At 40.7% G+C, this 20,471-nt stretch overlaps 1 protein-coding gene across 2 annotated transcripts in view; it reads right to left on the bottom strand.

Annotated features, from left to right (window-relative positions):
- Nucleotides 1–20,471, bottom strand: part of waca (WW domain containing adaptor with coiled-coil a) — a 78,680-nt gene that overhangs the window by 26,013 nt on the left and 32,196 nt on the right. For both annotated transcript variants that reach the window (XM_061965918.2, XM_061965917.2), the window contains exons 7-10: nt 11,983–12,231; nt 11,442–11,564; nt 11,206–11,357; nt 2,531–2,655 (exon numbers count right to left, since the gene is read on the bottom strand). In XM_061965918.2, coding sequence (XP_061821902.1) covers nt 2,531–2,655; nt 11,206–11,357; nt 11,442–11,564; nt 11,983–12,231 — 649 coding nt within the window. The remainder of the gene's footprint in view (nt 1–2,530; nt 2,656–11,205; nt 11,358–11,441; nt 11,565–11,982; nt 12,232–20,471) is intronic.

Genomic DNA, 20,471 nt, shown 5'->3' with positions numbered 1-20,471 from the left:
AAATGGAGAATTCATTCGGACTATCGAACAAATACGAAGGAGATGATAGAGAATGAAGCAGGTATATAGAAGAAACCTCTTCCACAGCATTTGTGCACTCCAAACATTACCAAATCCTCTGAGTTTCACACAACTGGCAAGCATGTCCAGAACAATAGCGACCCTCCTCTAGAACAGTATCAGCCAGGGCACAAACTGTCTTTTCCTTTGGAATTAACACGCCATGCACCAATCCAAAGAGCCTTTTGAATGAACTCTGAGACATTCAAAAGTTTTGTTTCCATGATTCTTCCTCCAAAACATTCCTTAAAAACAAATCTCTCCCACCAGTCTTTCTTTGCTTCCGACCTGCATTCACTCAGATCATTTCTTGGTAGTAGCGTCATGTTCGTGGCGCAATCCAAGATCATTTTTTGATGCCGTCTGCTATTTGACATTAGCGACGTAATATTTATAATATGTGCCAATATTACAGCGGACAGAGGTACAACAAGAACGGGAAGTAGGGATGTCCCGATCCGATATTTGGATCGGATCGGCTGCCGATATTTGCCAAAAATTGCGTATCGGCAAGGCATGGGAAAATGCCGATCCAGATCCAGTTTAAAAAAAACTCCGGTCCGTGTTTTCCAACGCACCGATTTAAATAATACATTCCACTTTTCTGCTGCTCCGTAATTTCCGTTCCGCATTTTCCAGCACACCTTCAACACATCCACAATTCTCACGCAGTTGCTTTTAGCTGCTGGCATTACACGACAGGCTCTTCTCACTCTTTCCTGTGTCTCCCTCTCACAGACAGCGAGCGCACCTTCTTACACACGTCACATACTGTCACGTAATACGTCACATACTGTCACGTCATACGTCACATACTGTCACGTCATACGTCACATACGTATACGTCCTCTCCCAGCAGAGCGCGAGGTAGCGGCATGGCTAACGTTAGCTGTGATGCTAGCGCAGCCGCTAAGGTGCGCGCCTGCTCAAGCGTCCTCTGCGCACGGCAAATCTATGCCACGCACAAAATCAAATAAAAAAATAAGCGCTTAACAATTTTCGACACAAGGACACGACAGAGACAACAGTTTTCGTCATCATTGTTCAAATATTGTGACGTCTGTCGAGACCCTTATCTCCATTCGGTGCCACACGCCCACACCATCAAAATGCCGAGGCAAAAATTTCCACATCAACACCGTATGAAAAAATTAGTGATTTTTTTTAGTTGTGATTTCCTTCTCTGCATGAAAGTTTAAAAGTAGCATATATTAATGCAGTATGAAGAAGAATGTTTTAATGTAGACATGCAAGCCTTGAAAGAACATTTTGAAAATCAAGACTGCATTTCCTGCAAATGGGTGCATTTCTACCCTATATTTTAACTTTAGATTTATTCTCATATCAAACTCTTTTGGCTGTCTTTTTGACACTTACATCAGGCGCCCCCCTCCACACCCTGGATTATAAATAATGTAAATAATTCAATGTGATTATCTTGTGTGATGACTGTATTATGATGATAGTATATATCTGTATCATGAATCAATTTACCGTAAGTGGACCCCGTCTTAAACAAGTTGAAAAACTTATTGGGGTGTTACCATTTAGTGGTCAATTGTACGGAATATGTACTTCACTGTGCAACCTACTAATAAAAGTCTCAATCAAAACACATACAATCATCATACTGCTGTGATTATATGCATCAAGTGTTCATTCAAGGCTAAGGCAAAATATCAAGATATATATTGTGTATCGCAATATGGCCGTAAAATATCGCAATATTAAAAAAAGGCCATATCGCCCAGCCCTAGTTCAATGATGCCATTTCTGTTTGTCATGTATAATTTTGTCTATTTTGTGTTTATCCTTGAATAAACAGGTCAGTTTCTTGTTACCAACCATTGTGTATTATTCAAACTCAACTAATTCAGCTGGCTAGTTGTTATCAAGAGTACTAAAACCCTTTTCAACATGATTCTGACAACTACCGGTAAGTAGGCTAAATAACTTTAAACTTTAATACATGCTCGGATAGGCCAGTATCGGTCAGTATCGGTATCGGTCAGTATCGGATCGGAAATGCAAAAACAATATCGGTATCGGATCGGAAGTGCAAAAACCTGGATCGGGACATCCCTAACGGGAAGCATACGGCGTATGACCAATAGTTGCAATAGAGTGTGCATGTAAAAATACAACAAAAAAAACTATTCGAAGAAACGGAGTAATTTAGTGCTTGGAAACATAGTCAACATAGATTACCCATAAGACTGGACATGGCCCATGGTTGGCCAGCCTCCACAGACAGGGGCAGAAGCCGACCCCACTGTGTGCTGGTAGAGAGTAGCAGACAATATCCTTGAATCCTGCTCTCTCCAACCATTGAGAGGAAGATCAATCACTCTCCACACAGCAGCCCAGGAGATAACTGCTTTGCTAAAGGACTTTGCATTTGCTAAATAAACTACACAGCATCAACTATTATGCACACTTGTTGCTAATGGGGGTATAGAGGTGCTCCTACCTCTGGCGCTGAAGTGTGCGTGGGGAAGCTGTGGTAGCATCATGACTGTGCTGCTTATCGCTGGGCAGGGACTGCTGGGATGTCTGCTGGGGATGAGATGACTGCTTGATGGCTGATGCATTCACCTAAAAAACAAGTATGAAATTCAACAGGATGACTTTTAGATAAAATTCTTGAGTACAATTAAATCATTGGTACTATTCTACATCCAAATTCCATGCACATTTTTCTTATTTTTGCGTCTATAGGTTAAAAGTTAGCTTGAATAAATGTCACAAGGACAAGGAGTCAAAGTTTTCTTAGTTGAACATATTTTAAAATCAAACTCCTATATAAAAATTCCATTACAATGCTCACTTGCGACTTTGCGATTCACTTGCTACTTAGTGCTTGTGGATTTTCAAGTACCATTGAAGTTTCATGTTAAAACGATGTCTGTTCTAGAGTGAGTTCCTAAGAGCACAAAAAGTAGAGGTGTGCATCTCTCTATAATATGACACCATTTGATACATATTAAGATATGAGGAGAAAAAAACAATTCAGAAATGATACATTTTAAAATGTAATGATTTGTAGTGGACTTTCATTTTACTTTATAAATGACCCTATCTTCAAATAAATATCATTTTTAAAAGACCAGCAAAAGTATTTGTGTCGCTTTTGACATGACATAGTGACATATAATGTCATAATTGTTATTACAGTAACACACTGAAGAACTTTGGAAAACCCCTCTGACGTTATTCGTGTCACTGATGTACTTCAGTGCTGTTTAATCAGGAAATATACACACAAAGAGAGAGAACGACACAGAGTGCACTGCCAAGGATATTGTCGCCAAATTGAGACAAAGTACAGAGAGAGGGAAAGTGTCAGGCTTGCCCCTGACAGTTTGGTTGTGTTTTAGTTTTTCCTCTATGTGTGTAGTATTTCCTGTCAGCGCTCTTGTTTTGGTTCTGTTTCCTGTTTGTCTCCCTGAGTGCTGTGTCCCCTCAGCTGTGGCTGATTGGCACCTGGCCACACCTGGTGTCAATCAGCCAGCTGCTATTTATACCTGCCCTACCCTCCAGTCACTGCTGGATAATTGGCATTCCTACTTGTCGATGCCAGTGTAGCTGTAAGCGGTAAGCTATTTATTGTAGATGTTTGTAGCTTGCTGTCTTTTTGTTCCTCGTCTTCCAGTTCCTGTTTTCCTGGCATCCTGTTTCTTGTTCCTAGTTCCTGGTTTGTGTTTTTTTCCTTTATTTTATGAACATTAAATCATGTTTTCCCGCACAATGCCTTCCACCTTCTCTGCATCTTGGGGTTCGTCACCTACAAACTCTGACATAATAATCCAGCCAAATGCGAACCTCGCAGAGATGTCCATGGCGGAGAGGCTTAACAAGGCTTTGGAATTAATGGCTAAATTAAAGAAAAAACACAAACCAGGAACTAGGAACAAGAAACAGGATGCCAGGAAAACAGGAACTGGAAGACGAGGAACAAAAAGACAGCAAGCTACAAACATCTACAATAAATAGCTTACCGCTAGTGATGGGTCCGGCAACACCGATGCATCGGCGCATGCGTCGAGCTCATAGAGCAAAACCCTGTGTCGGTGCGTGTACCGCTTTTAGAAAGTCACGTGACCGATCATGAGCTGTTTTGGTCACGTGACCGATACGCCAACTGTGTCGCACTGACGCCTCCTCTGTGCCCTGTGAGCGGGTCTTTTCTACAGCCCGAGAAATAATAACTAAGAAGAGAAATCGTCTAAAATGTAATACGTCGGAAAAACTTTTTTTTTTTTTTATAAAAATGTGTAAAAAAATAAAATAAAAAAAATTCCCAGTCCACAATCATCCACAACACATTCTCTTAGATGTCCATGTTATGATACATGTTCACATTATTTATTGACTGTATCTAAAAAAGATAAAAATATATTTTTATTTAAATGAAGATATGAAATAATACTAAATGAAATACAATGACTTGGTTTAGATTATTGTATATACTAGGGCAGGGGTCACCAACGCAGTGCCCGCGGGCACCAGGTAGCCCGTAAGGACCAGATCAGTCGCCCGCTGGCCTGTTCTAAAAATAGCTCAAAGAGCAGCACTTACCAGTGAGCTGCCTCTATTTTTTAAATGTCCTTTATTTATTAGCAAGCTGGTCTCGCTTTGCTTGACATTTTTAATTCTAAAAGAGACAAAACTCAAATAGAATTTGAAAATCCATGAAAATATTTTAAAGACTTGGTCTTCACTTGTTTAAATAAATTCTTTTTTTTTTTTTACTTTGCTTCTTATTACTTTTAGAAATACAATTTTAGAGAAAAAATACAACCTTAAAAATGTTTTAGGATTTTTAAACACATATACCTTTTTACCTTTTAAATTTCTTCCTCTTCTTTCCTGACAATTTAAATCAATGTTCAAGTAAATTTTTTTTTTTTTCATTGTAAAGAATAATAAATATTTTAGCTTACCGTATGTTTTTTCGACGAAGAATATTTGTGAAATATTTCTTCAAACTTACTATGATTAAAATTCAAAAAAATTATTCTGGCAAATCTAGAAAATCTGTAGAATCAAATTTAAATCTAATTTCAAAGTATTTTGAATTTCTTTTAAAATTTTTGTTCTGGAAAATCTAGAAGAAATACTGATTTGTCTTTGTTAGAAATATAGCTTGGTCCAATTTGTTAAATATTCTGACAAAGTGCAGATTGGATTTTAACCAATTTAAAACATGTCATCAAAATTCTAAAATTTATCTTAATCAGGAAAAATTACTAATGATGTTCCATAAATTATTTTTTAAATTTTTTCAAAAAGATTCAAATTAGCTAGTTTTTCTCTTCTTTTTGTCGGTTGAATTTTGAATTTTAAAGAGTCGAAATTAAAGATAAACTATGTTTCAAAATTTTATTTGATTTTTTTTCGTGTTTTCTCCTCTTTTGAACCGTTCAATTAAGTGTTTTTTTCATCATTTATTCTCTAGAAAAAACCTTCCGTAAAAGGAAAAAAAAAATGTACAACGGAATGACAGACAGAAATACCCAATTTGTTTTATATACCGTATTTTCCGCACTATAAGGCGCACCTAAAAACCACAATTTTTCTCAAAAGCTGACAGTGCGCCTAATAACCCGGTGCGCTTTATTACGATTCATTTTCATAAAGTTTCGGTCTCGCAACTTCGGTAAACAGCCGCCATCTTTTTTCCCGGTAGAACAGGAAGCGCTTCTTCTTCTACGCAAGCAACCGCCAAGGAAAGCACCCGCCCCCATAGAACAGGAAGCGCTTCACCCGCCCCCATAGAAAAGGAAGCGCTTCACCCGCCCCCGGAAGAAGAAGAAAAAACGCGCGGATATCACCGTACGTTTCATTTCCTGTTTACATCTGTAAAGACCACAAAATGGCTCCTAATAAGCGATCCGGTTCATAAAAAGACGCAATCTCTCCATCCGCACACGGATTACTACCGTATTTCACAGCAACTGATATTCCTGTGAACCGCACTGTGGAACGGGAGCACGTACGGTGAATATTCGCACCACAGGGAATGAAGTCATCCTTCACTGTGGTTCTAGCTTGCCATGCTAACTTCCACTCATGGTGATATTCAAAAGGAAGACCTTGCCAAAAGAGACCTTTCCAGCCGGCGTCATCATAAAAGCTAACTCGAAGGGATGGATGGATGAAGAAAAGATGAGCGAGTGGTTAAGGGAAGTTTACGCGAAGAGGCCGGGTGGCTTTTTTCACACAGCTCCGAAGGCGAACACACCTTCACTAAGACGGGCAGACAGCCTCGGACGACATACGCCAACATTTGCCAGTGGATCGTAAATGCTTGGGCAGATATTTCGGTCACAACTGTGGTCCGAGCTTTCCGGAAGGCAGGATTCACAGAACAACAGCGACACTGACTCCCGATGACTTCTACGAGACGGAACCGGCCATTTTGGATCCCGTATTCGCCCAACTTTTCAATTCGGACACCGAAGACGAAGAATTCGAAGGATTTACGAATGAAGAATAACTTCAGAAGGTGAGCGCTATGTTTATTTTGTGTGTTGTGACATTAACGTTAAAGCAACATTATGTTGCTATTGTTCTACACCATTTTGAATTTTACTATGTTTGTGATTGCACATTTGCGTACATTTTGGGACAGAGTTGTTAGAACGCTGGTTTTCAATATATTATTAAAGTTTGACTGAACTATCTGACTGTTTTTTTGACATTCACTTTAGCGCAGCGTTTTTTTGACATTCACTTTAGCGCAGCGTAGGCGCGGCTTTTAGTCCGGGGCGGCTTATTGGTGGACAAAATTATGAAATATGTAATTCATAGAAGGTGCGGCTAATAATCCGGTGCGCCTTATAGTGCGGAAAATACGGTATATACATTTATTTATTTAGCTATTCTTGTTTGAATCACACTTACATGTAACTTACAAATAACAATATATTTATTTATTTAAGTGTGTATCAAACTGGTAGCCCTTCGCATTAATCAGTACCCAAGAAGTAGTTTTTGGTTTCAAAAAAGGTTGGAGACCCCTGTACTAGGGCATAAAATCAGTGTCAGTTGAGTCGGTCCATAGGTTGCCTGTAGGGATTTTTAATGTCCAGCAGATGTCAGTATTTAGTCACACAGTATCAATACAGTTTTGCAATGTGTCAAAACGCTTCATGACGCCTCATCAACCCATCACTACTTACCGCTACCGCTTACAGCTACACTGGCATCGACAAGTAGGAATGACAATAATCCAGCAGTGACTGGAGGGTAGGGCAGGTATAAATAGCAGCTGGCTGATTGACACCAGGTGTGGCCAGGTGCTAATCAGCCACAGCTGTGGGGACACAGCACTCAGGGAGACAAACAGGAAACAGAACCAAAACAAGAGCGCTGACAGGAAATACTACACACACACACACACACACACAGAGGAAAACCTAAAATACAACCAAACTGTCAGGGGCAAGCCTGACAGAAAGAGCGCTACGCTGAGCAGACTTCTGACAATAACAGATTAATTTTTTTCATTTGGATTGGTCCTGGGACCCGTTTATCGATGCACTCACATCGTTTAAATTAATTCCTAATTTATATTGATTATTTGTTACACCCCTAAAAAAATGGTTGTAAGAATGTGTGAAAGTTGAGTGGAGGGCTTATGAAGACGTTAAATGCCTTATCTCAACTGATTCCGTCAATTATGCTAATTGACCAGAAGCTTTTTGTCGGCAAATAGTCTAAGTTTCTCACAAGTACCATTATTACTGAAGGACAAAGAATAGCTAAACATGTTACACTACACACTGTAGGAGGATTTGCTAACTGCTAAGATAAAGCTCAAGAATGTCAACAAAGGTGGGCAGATTGATCAAAATATCTATAGTAACCATACTAAATATAGAATCAATACATGGTGGATACTATAGTGGTCAAAAAAATATTTTGTGATTATACAATAATCACAAAATATTTTTTTTGACGTTTTTGTTCATGTTTACAAAGTCAAGAAAAAGTCCCTTGGTACACGAGGGCTTAAGGGCAAAACCTTAATAGTTGATAGTAAGAAATAATGATAATATTTAATTGATTACATTGTTGTCTTTGTCTGATAGTAATTGTGATCAAAGATCTACCATATTTTTCGGATTATAAGTCGCAGTTTTTTTCATAGTTTGGTATACATGGACATATACTCCGGAGCGACTTATGTGTGAAATTATTAACACATTAGCGTAAAATATCAAATAATATTATTTATCTCATTCGCATAAGAGACGAAGCAAATGGCAGCAATCGTCACACACGCGTCAACCAATAAGAATTTGGCGGAGGAGGGTCATGGCAGAAGTGCATTGTGGGTCATGGTATGCTAACTGCTATATGCTACTGCCGTAGCTATTAAAATGGATCACATCAACATTGGCGGTAACTTATAAAAACTGAGAAGGACTGAACAAAAATGGCACCGAAAAGGAAATCATATACTGCAGATTACAAGCTGGACGTAGTGAAATATGCAGCAGAGAACGGCAATCGTCGAGCAGCAGAAAGAAAGGACATACCAGAGGCGACACCGGGGAGGAAGATTTCATGGGATTTAGCGATCGGGAGTGACAGATTGTTTGGTAAACGTATAGCATGTTCTATATGTTATAGTTATTTGAATGACTCTTACCATAATATGTTACGTTAACATACCAGTTGGTTATTTATGCCTCATATAACGTACACTTATTCAGCCTGTTGTTCACTATTCTTGATTTATTTTAAATTGCCTTTCAAATGCCTATTCTTGGTGTTGGCTTTTATCAAATACATTTCCCCCAAAAATGCGACTTATACTCCAGTGCAACGTATATATGTTTTTTTCCTTCTTTATTGTGCATTTTCAGCCGGTGCAACGTATACTCCGGAGCAATTTATAGTCCGAAAAATACGGTAGTTATTCGATGATCTTGAAAATTTTAAGTTAGAGTATCAGCATTGGTATGACCAATATTGCTCTTGCAACTACTTGGTATTGGATCCATACCCAAATTGTATTATATTTTAACAGAAGTGTAATCAGCTATTAACAGTAAATCAACAAGTAGATTAATAGTTTTGACAAAAAGAATACAACCGGAAGTGACAAACTTTTTGGTACTGCATACGTCAGCAGCTAAGTTAGGAGCCTTTGTGCACCATTTTGAAATAGTTCTATTATGATTGATATGCATACTTGCCAACCTTGAGACCTCCGATTTCGGGGGGTGGGGGCGTGGTCAGGGGTGGGGCGGGGGGCGTGGTTAAGATATATATATATATATATATATATATATATATATATATAAGAAATACTTGACTTTCAGTGAATTCTAGCTATATATATATATATATATATACCGTATTTTCCGCACCTAAAACCACAAATTTTCTCAAAAGCTGAGAGTGCGGCTTATAACCCGGTGCGCTTTATATATGGATTAATATTAAGATTCATTTTCATAAAGTTTAGGTCTCGCAACTACGGTAAACAGCCGCCATCTTTTTTCCCCGTAGAAGAGGAAGCGCTTCTTCTTCTACGGTAAGCAACCGCCAAGGTAAGCACCCGTCCCCATAGAAGAGGAAGCGCTTCTTCTTCTACTGTAAGCAACCACCCGCCCCCATAGAAGAAGAAGCGCGCGGGTATTACGTTTCATTTCCTTTGTGTGTTTACATCTGTAAAGACCACAAAATGGCTCCTACTAAGCGACACGCGTATAACGCAGAATTTAACCTTTAGGCAATATTTAACCAAAGAACTCCAACCGCTCGATATTGGTGTCAACAGGGCATTTAAAGCACGACTGCGAACGGCGTGGGAACAATGGATGACCGAAGGCAAACACACCTTCACTAAGACAGGGAGACAGCGCCGGACGACATACGCCAACATCTGCCAGTGGATCGTAAAGGCCTGGGCGGATATTTCGGTCACAACTGTGGTCCGAGCTTTCCGGAAGCCAGGATTCACAGAACTGCGACGAGACGGAGCCGGCCATTTTGGATCCCGTATTCGCCCAACTTTTTAATTCGGACACCGAAGGAGAAGAATTCGAGGGATTTATGAATGAAGAATAACTTCAGAAAGTGAGCGTTATGTTTATTTTGTGTGTTGTGACATTAACGTTCGAGCAACATTAAGTTATTGATGCTTATTGATTGCACATTTGCACATTACCGTACATTTTGGGAGTGAACAGAGTTGTTAGAACGCTGTTTTTTAATATATTATTAAAGTTTGACTGACCTATCTGACTGTTTTTTTGACATTCCCTTTAGCGCAGTTAGATGCGGCTTATAACACGGGGCGGCTTATAGGTGGACAAAGTTTTGAAATATGCCGTTCATTGAAGGCGCGGCTTATAACCCAGGGCGGCTTATGGTGCGGAAAATACGGTATATATATATAAATAAAATAAATACTTGAATTTCAGTGTTCATTTACAAACTACAACTCACAAACACTTTAGAGTTAGGCTCCACCATCAGAATGTGTACTTAAACTTATAAAGATCACATGGATATTATTCAGTGAGTTGATTCACCAAAACTAACCTGTTATACAGGAGGAAAAAGCACACAGGACGTTTCAATTGTTCACAGACTGGTCGCGCTCATCAGAATGACAAGACACTTCCGGTCTGCAGGTGATAGCATTCAATTGGGAAGAAACGACCGACTGCCCCCTACTGATCAATGTGAATACTGATAAATGTGTAATGACAGCTCCAAAAACGAATTCAAACCACAAAATAAAATAAATAAATCAACACAAAAATGTGACACATTATGGGTGGGTCACATATGCATGTACAGTAGATGGCAGTATTGTCCTGTTTAAAAGTGTCACAACATTGCTGTTTACGGCAGACGAACTGCTTTACGGTAGACACTGTTGTTGTGTGTTGTCAACACGTCACTCAGGTCCGCCTGAATTTCGGGAGTTTTTCGGGAGAAAATTTGTCCCGGGAGGTTTGGCAAGTATGTTGATATGGCAAATTAATTATTGTGATGTACAGTATATCGTTATCGCAGGAGGCTGCAATATATTCCGCAATATATATTTTAGGCCTTAGCGCATATCCCTACCACGAGCATTACCAAACTCTGAAACAGCTTTGTTAAATAAGTCTCTACCTTTGACAGTGAGATGGCCGTCTGTGTGCCGAGTAGGGGTTTGAGGGGACCAGCATTCGTTTGTGGTGTGCTGATCCGGGGAGAAACGTAGGACCTGGGCGACGAGGCATCTGACGTTAACGACATTGGCGACTGGTTCGACTGCTGAGCAACTAATGACAAAACAAATACAAGACCGTATAATCACCAAGCACAATAATCCAAACCTTACGACAAAGTTGTTAGGTTATCATTACCTTGGCTGGAGAGTTGAGCAGCTTGAGACAGAATAGTAGTAATATTGAAAGCTGATGGTCCAGCAGTGAGGATTTTATGAAGCATCGACTGTAACGAAGCTTGTGTGACGGCAGCTGTCAGAACTACGGGAAGGAAAACACTCAAAGTCACCTTTAAAAGCAATATTCGTCTATGAACCAAACACTAAGGAGTGCGGGGCATTCATGGGTATGGGTTCCATGAATGGACCTCCCAGTGACTAGTGCAGAGTTTATTGGTGTGGAGAGCGACGGCGAAATGTGTGCTGTGTTAAAACTGAGGGCTGCTTTTGGCATGTCGACAATACAGTTTAAAAATAGAATCACACTGTGTCAGGACTCCACATTACTTAAGAGACGTTGTTGGACAATATCACCTTAAAGCACTTGTTGCATTCATTTAGCACCAAAACGAGCATTGCTCGGTACTATTTTCAGTCTGGTTAGAACCGCTGGTTTCATCATTGAACAGAATTTCAGTACCCATCCTTAATAATGTAACAGAAATAGAAAACACACAAACCTTCATTGATTTTTGCCATGTCCACACTCGCATTGTTGAGCTGCAGCGCTGTTTGAAGTGCTGGAAGAAGCTGGCGTAACAATGTGGGGTCTTGGAGAAGTGGAGGGGCGGGGGACTGCAGGACCGGGGAGACCGGGACCGTAGATGCTGATGATCCCGGAGTGCCTGACGATTGGTTTAAGCTTCCTGAGCCAGAGGATGAAGACTGCGTTGCATGAGTCGCTGTGGGCTTCTCTACCTGTGCTGACTCTGAACAAAACAAAAACGGGCAGGTAAGAATTTCCAACTGTTCAGTTGTTATGTTTCCTGTTTGTCTCCCTGAGTGCTGTGTCCCCTCAGCTGTGGCTGATTGGTACCTGGCCACACCTGGTGTCAATCAGCCAGCTGCTATTTATGCCTGCCCTACCCTCCAGTCACTGCTGGATTATTGTCATTCCTACTTGTCATAGCAGCAGCATCAGCGCAGGGGTTCTTTGAAGGCTCATAAAATCAAAACCGGAGCAGTTAGAAAAATACGCTTCTGTAGTTTTATACACAAGGGTTCAATCTCTCTCCTGTGTTAGTTTGAAGCCGAAACGACAAACGCGCTCAGAGGAGATAGTTTTTGAAGGAAGGTGACCGGTTTTTACAAAAAAATTGTTTTGAAGGGGGAATAGCAAAATTCCTGTTGATTTTTGCTAGGGGTTGTTAATTTATGAAATGTAGGTCTAAGTGAGACCTACGGAGAGGTTTTTGTTTCATGTCTCTTTGACCTTCCCAGTGGGAGTTACAGGCAGTTTTGTCATTTTTTTCTTCCGAGGAGCAGTTTTTTTTGCGTTTTATTAAAAAATTGCGCTAGAGCGCAATTTTGAGATTTGGGGTTAGGTTTTTTTTTTTTAGATCGCAATTTTTGCCAGTCCTGATGTGTGCGTTCAGTTTGGTGAGTTGTGAAGCATGTTAAGGGGGTCAAAATACAGCTCAAAGAGGCAAAAGTTACTGTTTTTAGTACTTTTTTGTCTTGAAGGGGGAATTGCCAACTTCCTGTTGATTTTTGCCCGAGGATGTACAATTATGAAAGGTAGGTGTAAGTCAGACCTACATAGAGGTTTTTGTTTCATGTCTCTCCGACCTTCCCAGTGGGAGTTACAGGCAGTCTAGTTTTTTTTTTTCCTAGGGGGCGCTAGAGCGCAATTTTGAGTTTTGTGGTTCGTTTTTTTAAAAAACCAAACAAGTCTTTAACCACTTGGATACAGTAAAAAAAATCAATATCATCATCAATAATTAAAAGCGCAAGCATAATACAGCCTCAGTTCAATACCCATTGTTAGTGTCAAATCTACAGTATTTCGTCAAATGTTTGACCTTCTACAATGCATGACTTTGATTTAAGAAAATCTTGTTGTCAGAAGTGCTACTGACAGTTTGGTTATGTTTGGGTTTTCCTGTGTTTACAATCACTTCCTGTCCTGTCGCTCTTGTTTTGTCAGTGTTTCCTTTTCGGTCCCTGTGTTTTGCAGCACCTTTACTTGCTGTTCCATGTCCTGTCAGCACACCTGTTCCTTGTTTAATTAGTCCTATTTTGTCCCAACTAGGTCCCTCCTTGAGTGTTGGATCATTCGTGCTCTTCCTTTCAAGACCGATGCGTCGTGTGCTGTTTTGTGGTTCCACGCTTCCTTGTAAGTAATAAATAGTTTTTATTACTTGCATTCCGCTACCGTTCTCTGCATCCTTGGGGTCACGCGCAAGCAACGCTCACCGCGCTCTGACACTTGTTTTACTTTGGAACATGTCAACTTGTATTTTTTGTTTTTTATTAAGCATTGGTGATTTAGAAATAGCTAAAACATTGAAAAGACGTTAGTCACTAGCTAGCTCTGCAGTGCATTGAGGAAGTATTTGTTCTCTTGTCACTTACAACTATCGTCGGACAAAAGTATATCGTACATTGTCTATATCGCTCAACCAACATAAAGCACTCTTTCATAACCAGGGTTTCCCCTTAATGTAATTGAATGTGGCGCACCGCATCAGCATTTTGATTACCGCCACACTTTGAAAATAAGTGTTTTTTTTACTTGAAAACAAATTAAAGTAATATAATATATTGCAGCCCCCAGAAGAAATCACAAAGTCCGATGCTATTTTTAATAGAGATGGCCGATAAATGCTTTAAAATGTAATATCGGAATTATCGATATGTTTTTTTTTTATTATCGGTATCGGTTTTTTTTTTTAATTAAATCAACATAAAAAACACAAGATACACTTACAATTAGTGCACCAACCCAAAAAACCTCCCTCCCCCATTTACACTCATTCACACAAAAGGGTTGTTTCTTTTTGTTATTAATATTGTGGTTCCTACATTATATATCAATATATATCAATACAGTCTGCAAGGGATACAGTATGGCGTCACATTAGTGCCAAAAATCCGAGCGCATAAAAACTGTTATCGCGCGCTGATCCCCCATTTCGTGCGCGCGCGCGACACCCTTTTGCGCGCGCGTGGTGCCTTTTTGCACGCGCGCCGTCTCGGTCTGTGCGCTCTCTGTGTACTCCTGGCATCTCTCCTCGCGCTGTCATGTTTCTTTTTGGCACTTTGGGGGCGGGTATGCTTAGACGGCCCCTTCTTTCTGATTGGTCAGGCGAAAAATGCTGAAAAATGCTCAGAGCCAATCAGAAGTATAGCAGGGCGGGTCATCGTCAATATGTATCAAGATTTACGGAGGAAGAAGTGGATAAAAAAATGTCGCGCGCTGATGAAGGTTATTTCATACCACATAAACACAATACAGGGTAATACAAAATGTGACCCAAATAAATAATAAGACAACAAACACCATAATCACATCTTTCAGCCAGAACTGGTCCACCAGCAATAACATTATTTTATATTTTCACTTCTTCTTGAACATTTGTTTTCTAATTTATGGAATTTCTTTTGATTCAGCCATAAAATTAATGAAATAATCTTTGAATTTTGTTTTTAAAATGTTAAAAATAGCTTTTAATAATGTATTCTGAAACAGTTTAAAATAATCAGAGAACTGACTAACACTGACCCTACACAACTATGTTGCACAATTAAGTCTTTTTTTTTTTTAAAGCGAAAGAGGTAATTTCAACAGGTACAGCATCCTATGTCATATCTACATGTAATGAGATTTGTAACAAGGCAAACCGTTTGTAAATTGGTCGAAAATCGAGCAAGTTATGGTAATGTAATTAGTACATGTACCATTGACATCAATGTAATGATTGAGGCTAGATGTCTGAGGTAAGATGGCTACAACGTTGCTACGCTGGAGAATGATTGGTCATATGAAAAATGCTCGGAGCCAATCAGAAAGGAGGGGCCGTCTAAGCATACCCGCCCCCAAAGTGCCAAAAAGAAACATGACAGCGCGAGGAGAGATGCCAGGAGTACACAGAGAGCGCACAGACCGAGACGGCGCGCACACAGAAAGGCACCGCGCGTGCGCAAAAGGGTGTCGCGAGCGCGCACGAAGTGGATAATCAGCGCGCGATAACAGTTTTTATGCGCTCGGATTTTTGGCACTAATGTGACGCCATATTCGTAAGCACACATGATTGTGCGTGCTGCTGCTCCACTAATAGTACTAACCTTTAACAGTTAATTTGACTCATTTTCATTAATTACTAGTTTCTATGTAACTGTTTTGTATTGTTTTACTTTCTTTTTTATTCAAGAAAATGTTTTTAATTTATTTATCTTAATTTATTTTATTAATTTAAAAAAAAAGGACCTTATCTTCAACATAACTGGTTGTCCAAATTAGGCATAATAATGTGTTAATTCCACGACTATATATATCGGTTGATATCGGTATCTGTAATTAAAAGTTGGACAATATCGGAATATCGGATATCGGCAAAAAAGCCATTATCGGACATCCCTAATTTTTAACTTTTATTTCCAATCTTACGATTAACAAACGGAACAATTAAAGGGGAACATTATCACCAGACCTATGTAAGCGTCAATACCGTATTTTCCGCACTATTAGCCGCACCTAAAAACCACAAATTTACTCAAAAGCTGACAGTGCGGCTTATAACCCGGTGTGCTTTATATATGGATTAATATTAAGATTCATTTTCATAAAGTTTAGGTCTCGCAACTACGGTAAACAGCCGCCATCTTTTTTCCCCGTAGAAGCGGAAGCGCTTCTTCTACGGCAAGCAACCGCCAAGGTAAGCACCCGCCCCCATAGAAGAGGAAGCGCTTCTTCTTCTACTGTAAGCAACCACCCGCCCCCGTAGAAGAAGAAAAAGCGCGCGGATATTACGTTTCATTTCCTTTGTGTGTTTACATCTGTAAAGACCACAAAATGGCTCCTACTAAGCGACAGGTTTCCGGTTCATGAAAAGACGCAATCTCTCCATCCGCACACGGACTACTATTTCACAGCAACTGCCTAAAGACTTTCAAGAAAAGCTGGCTACTTTCCGTGCATATTGTAAAAACAAGATAGCTGAAAAAAAGATCCGGCCAGAGAACATTATCAACATGGACGAGGTTCCACTGACTTTTGATATTCCTGTGAACCGCACTGTGGATACAACGGGAGCACGTACGGTGAATATTCGCACCACAGGGAATGAGAAGTCATCCTTCACTGTGGTTCTAGCTTGCCATGCTAATGGCCAGAAACTTCCACCCATGGTGATATTCAAAAGGAAGACCTTGCCAAAAGAGACCTTTCCAGCCGGCGTCATCATAAAAGCTAACTCGAAGGGATGGATGGATGAAGAAAAGATGAGCGAGTGGTTAAGGGAAGTTTACGCGAAGAGGCCGGGTGGCTTTTTTCACGCAGCTCCGTCCATGTTGATATACGACTCCATGCGCGCCCACATCACGCTGGTTTTTAATATATTATTAAAGTTTGACTGACCTATCTGACTGTTTTTTTGACATTCCCTTTAGCGCAGTTAGATGCGGCTTATAACACGGGGCGGCTTATAGGTGGACAAAGTTTTGAAATATGCCGTTCATTGAAGGCGCGGCTTATAACCCAGGGCGGCTTATGGTGCGGAAAATACGGTATATACCTTGATGTTGCAGAAAAAAGACCATATATTTTTTTAACCGATTTCCGAACTCTAAATGGGTGAATTTTGGCGAATTAAACGCCTTTCTAATATTCGCTCTCGGAGCGATGACGTCACAACATGGCGTCACATCGGGAAGCAATCCACCATTTTCTCAAACACCGAGTCAAATCAGCTCTGTTATTTTCCGTTTTTTTCGACTGTTTTCCGTACCTTGGAGACATCATGCCTCGTCGGTGTGTTGTCGGAGGGTGTAACAACACGAACAGGGACGGATTCAAGTTGCACCAGTGGCCCAAAGATGCCAAAGTGGCAAGAAATTGGACGTTTGTTCCGCACACTTTACCGACGAAAGCTATGCTACGACAGAGATGGCAAGAATGTGTGGATATCCTGCGACACTCAAAGCAGATGCATTTCCAACCATAAAGTCAAAGAAATCTGCCGTCAGACCACCATTGAATCTGCCGGAGTGTGTGAGCAATTCAGGGACAAAGGCCCTCGCTAGCACGGCAAGCAATAGCGGCAGTTTGTTCCCGCAGACGAGCGATTTATCGACCCTACCTTCCCTGGCCTGCTGACATCAACTCCAAAACTGGACAGATCAGCTTTCAGGAAAAGAGCGCGGATGAGGGTATGTCTACAGAATATATTAATTGATGAAAACTGGGCTGTCTGCACTCTCAAAGTGCATGTTGTTGCCAAATGTATTTCATATGCTGTAAACCTAGTTCATAGTTGTTAGTTTCCTTTAATGCCAAACAAACACATACCAATCGTTGGTTAGAAGGCGATCGCCGATTTCGTCCTCGCTTTCTCCCGTGTCGCTGGCTGTCGTGTCGTTTTCGCTTGCATACGGTTCAAACCGATATGGCTCAATAGCTTTAGTTTCTTCTTCAATTTCGTTTTTGCTACCTGCCTCCACACTACAACCATCCGTTTCAATACATTCGTAATCTGTTGAGTCGCTTAAGCCGCTGAAATCCGAGTCTGAATCCGAGCTAATGTCGCTATAGCTTGCTGGTCTTTCCGCCATGTTTGTTTGTGTTGGCTTCACTATGTGACGTCACAGGAAAATGGACGGGTGGTTAAAATCAGGCACTTTGAAGCTTTTTTTTAGGGATATTGCGTGATGGGTAAAATTTTGAAAAAAACTTCGAAAAATATAATAAGCCACTGGGAACTGATTTTTAATGGTTTTAACAATTCTGAAATTGTGATAATGTTCCCCTTTAAACAGGTTTACCTCCAGTGCAAACACTTTTGTCTCGTGAGTCCGCGCTTCCCCAGACACACAACAACACTTTCTCATTCTCAGCCAATCACCTTTCAGGCACTGACGGTGTGTTTGTGACCATGGGAAAAATGTATATCAAATCCAAACCCCACAAACACAGCACATTCACATTAGCTGGTCGTTTCAGTATGAATTGATATATATATATAGCCTATTTGCGCACTATTGACAAGTGATGTAGTCAAAATGTGACCATCGGAAAAATATCTTGATCACTGAAAACCACGCAATCGAAACCTGATGTAAAAAAAACGCGGTCTTAATTCTTATATATATATTGCAAATATACCCGCAGACAACCATCTACAAAATGTGCAACTGTTAAGAGGAGAGTTGCAGCTTTTAGGTATATAAAAGTCCAACTGGAGCAACAATACCAACCAAGCAAGTGAGACGTCATGCTCGCGCAAGCCAGCCTCTTTTGTCAGCGACATAGAGGGACGGAAGTTAAGAGTCTCTAAACTCGACTACATTTTATATTAACACCAGAAAAAGATGCGAGATTTGTTGCTAAATGTTTTTAATTTTAAAAAAGTAATTAAAAGTCTAGAAACACTTGAAAAAATCTCAACAATGTACAAAAAGCAGCAACAATTGAAAATATGGCAAAACGATAAAATATATATATGTTAATACTAATTCATAATAACAGATGTTTTAAATGTATGTAGACATTTTTGAGCCTTTTTTAAAGAAAATCATATCATCATAGCAAATTACTTGATGACTACACCGCTACAGGTATCTTGTCAGTTTAGGGGAAGCTCTGTAATCATAGGGCTGAGCCCATTGTTAGGCCGCAAGCACTCCCTTGAGGCCCACATCGGAGTTATGCCTGCATTCAGAAGGCCGCCGACCAGTGAAGTGTAGGGGTTTAACTATTTGTTTTATCAACGATCCCATTAGGTATTTGTGGTTGTCGGTACGATTCAGCAACAATCTCATTCTTTTAGAACGACTTGATCCGAAACAATTTAGTGAACTGAAATCAATTCAGTAACTTAAAAAAAACATCACGCAGTGTGACTGTGAAATAAATACTGGATACTGCAGGTGAAGATTATTATATTCCTGGTATTTTCTTGTAAGGGAATTATGTATAAATTAATTGTGAATACAAACAAGCAAGTAAACAATAATTAATAGCCAATGCATTCACATCTTATTTGAATAAAGTGCAACTAATACTTTGGTATTTGGTATTTGGTACTTTGGTATACTGTGGTGGGCTCTCCTATTTCTGGGGCTGAGGTTGCTGAGGTAGTTAAAAAGCTCCTCGGTGGCAAGGCCCCAGGGGTAGATGAGATCCGCCCGGAGTTCCTTAAGGCTCTGGATGCTGTGGGGCTGTCTTGGTTGACAAGACTCTGCAGCATCGCGTGGACATCGGGGGCAGTACCTCTGGATTGGCAGACCGGGGTGGTGGTTCCTCTCTTTAAGAAGGGGAACCAGAGGGTGTGTTCTAACTATCGTGGGATCACACTCCTCAGCCTTCCCGGTAAGGTCTATTCGGGTGTACTGGAGAGGAGGCTACGCCGGATAGTCGAACCTCGGATTCAGGAGGAACAGTGTGGTTTTCGTCCTGGTCGTGGAACTGTGGACCAGCTCTATACTCTCGGCAGGGTCCTTGAGGGTGCATGGGAGTTTGCCCAACCAGTCTACATGTGTTTTGTGGACTTGGAGAAGGCATTCGACCGTGTCCCTCGGGAAGTCCTGTGGGGAGTGCTCAGGGAGTATGGGGTATCGGACTGTCTGATTGTGGCAGTCCGCTCCCTGTATGCTCAGTGCCAGAGCTTGGTCCGCATTGCCGGGAGTAAATCGGACCCATTTCCAGTGAGGGTTGGACTCCGCCAAGGCTGCCCTTTGTCACCGATTCTGTTCATAACTTTTATGGACAGAATTTCTAGGCGCAGTCAAGGCGTTGAGGGAATCTGGTTTGGTGGCTGCAGGATTAGGTCTCTGCTTTTTGCAGATGATGTGGTCCTGATGGCTTCATCTGGCCAGGATCTTCAGCTCTCGCTGGATCGGTTCGCAGCCGAGTGTGAAGCGACTGGGATGAGAATCAGCACCTCCAAGTCCGAGTCCATGGTTCTCGCCCGGAAAAGGGTGGAGTGCCATCTCCGGGTTGGGGAGGAGATCT

The sequence above is a fragment of the Nerophis lumbriciformis genome, linkage group LG07 (genome assembly GCF_033978685.3).
Source record: "Nerophis lumbriciformis linkage group LG07, RoL_Nlum_v2.1, whole genome shotgun sequence".
Lineage (NCBI taxonomy): Eukaryota > Metazoa > Chordata > Actinopteri > Syngnathiformes > Syngnathidae > Nerophis > Nerophis lumbriciformis.
This window is presented reverse-complemented; position numbering and strand designations above follow the sequence as displayed.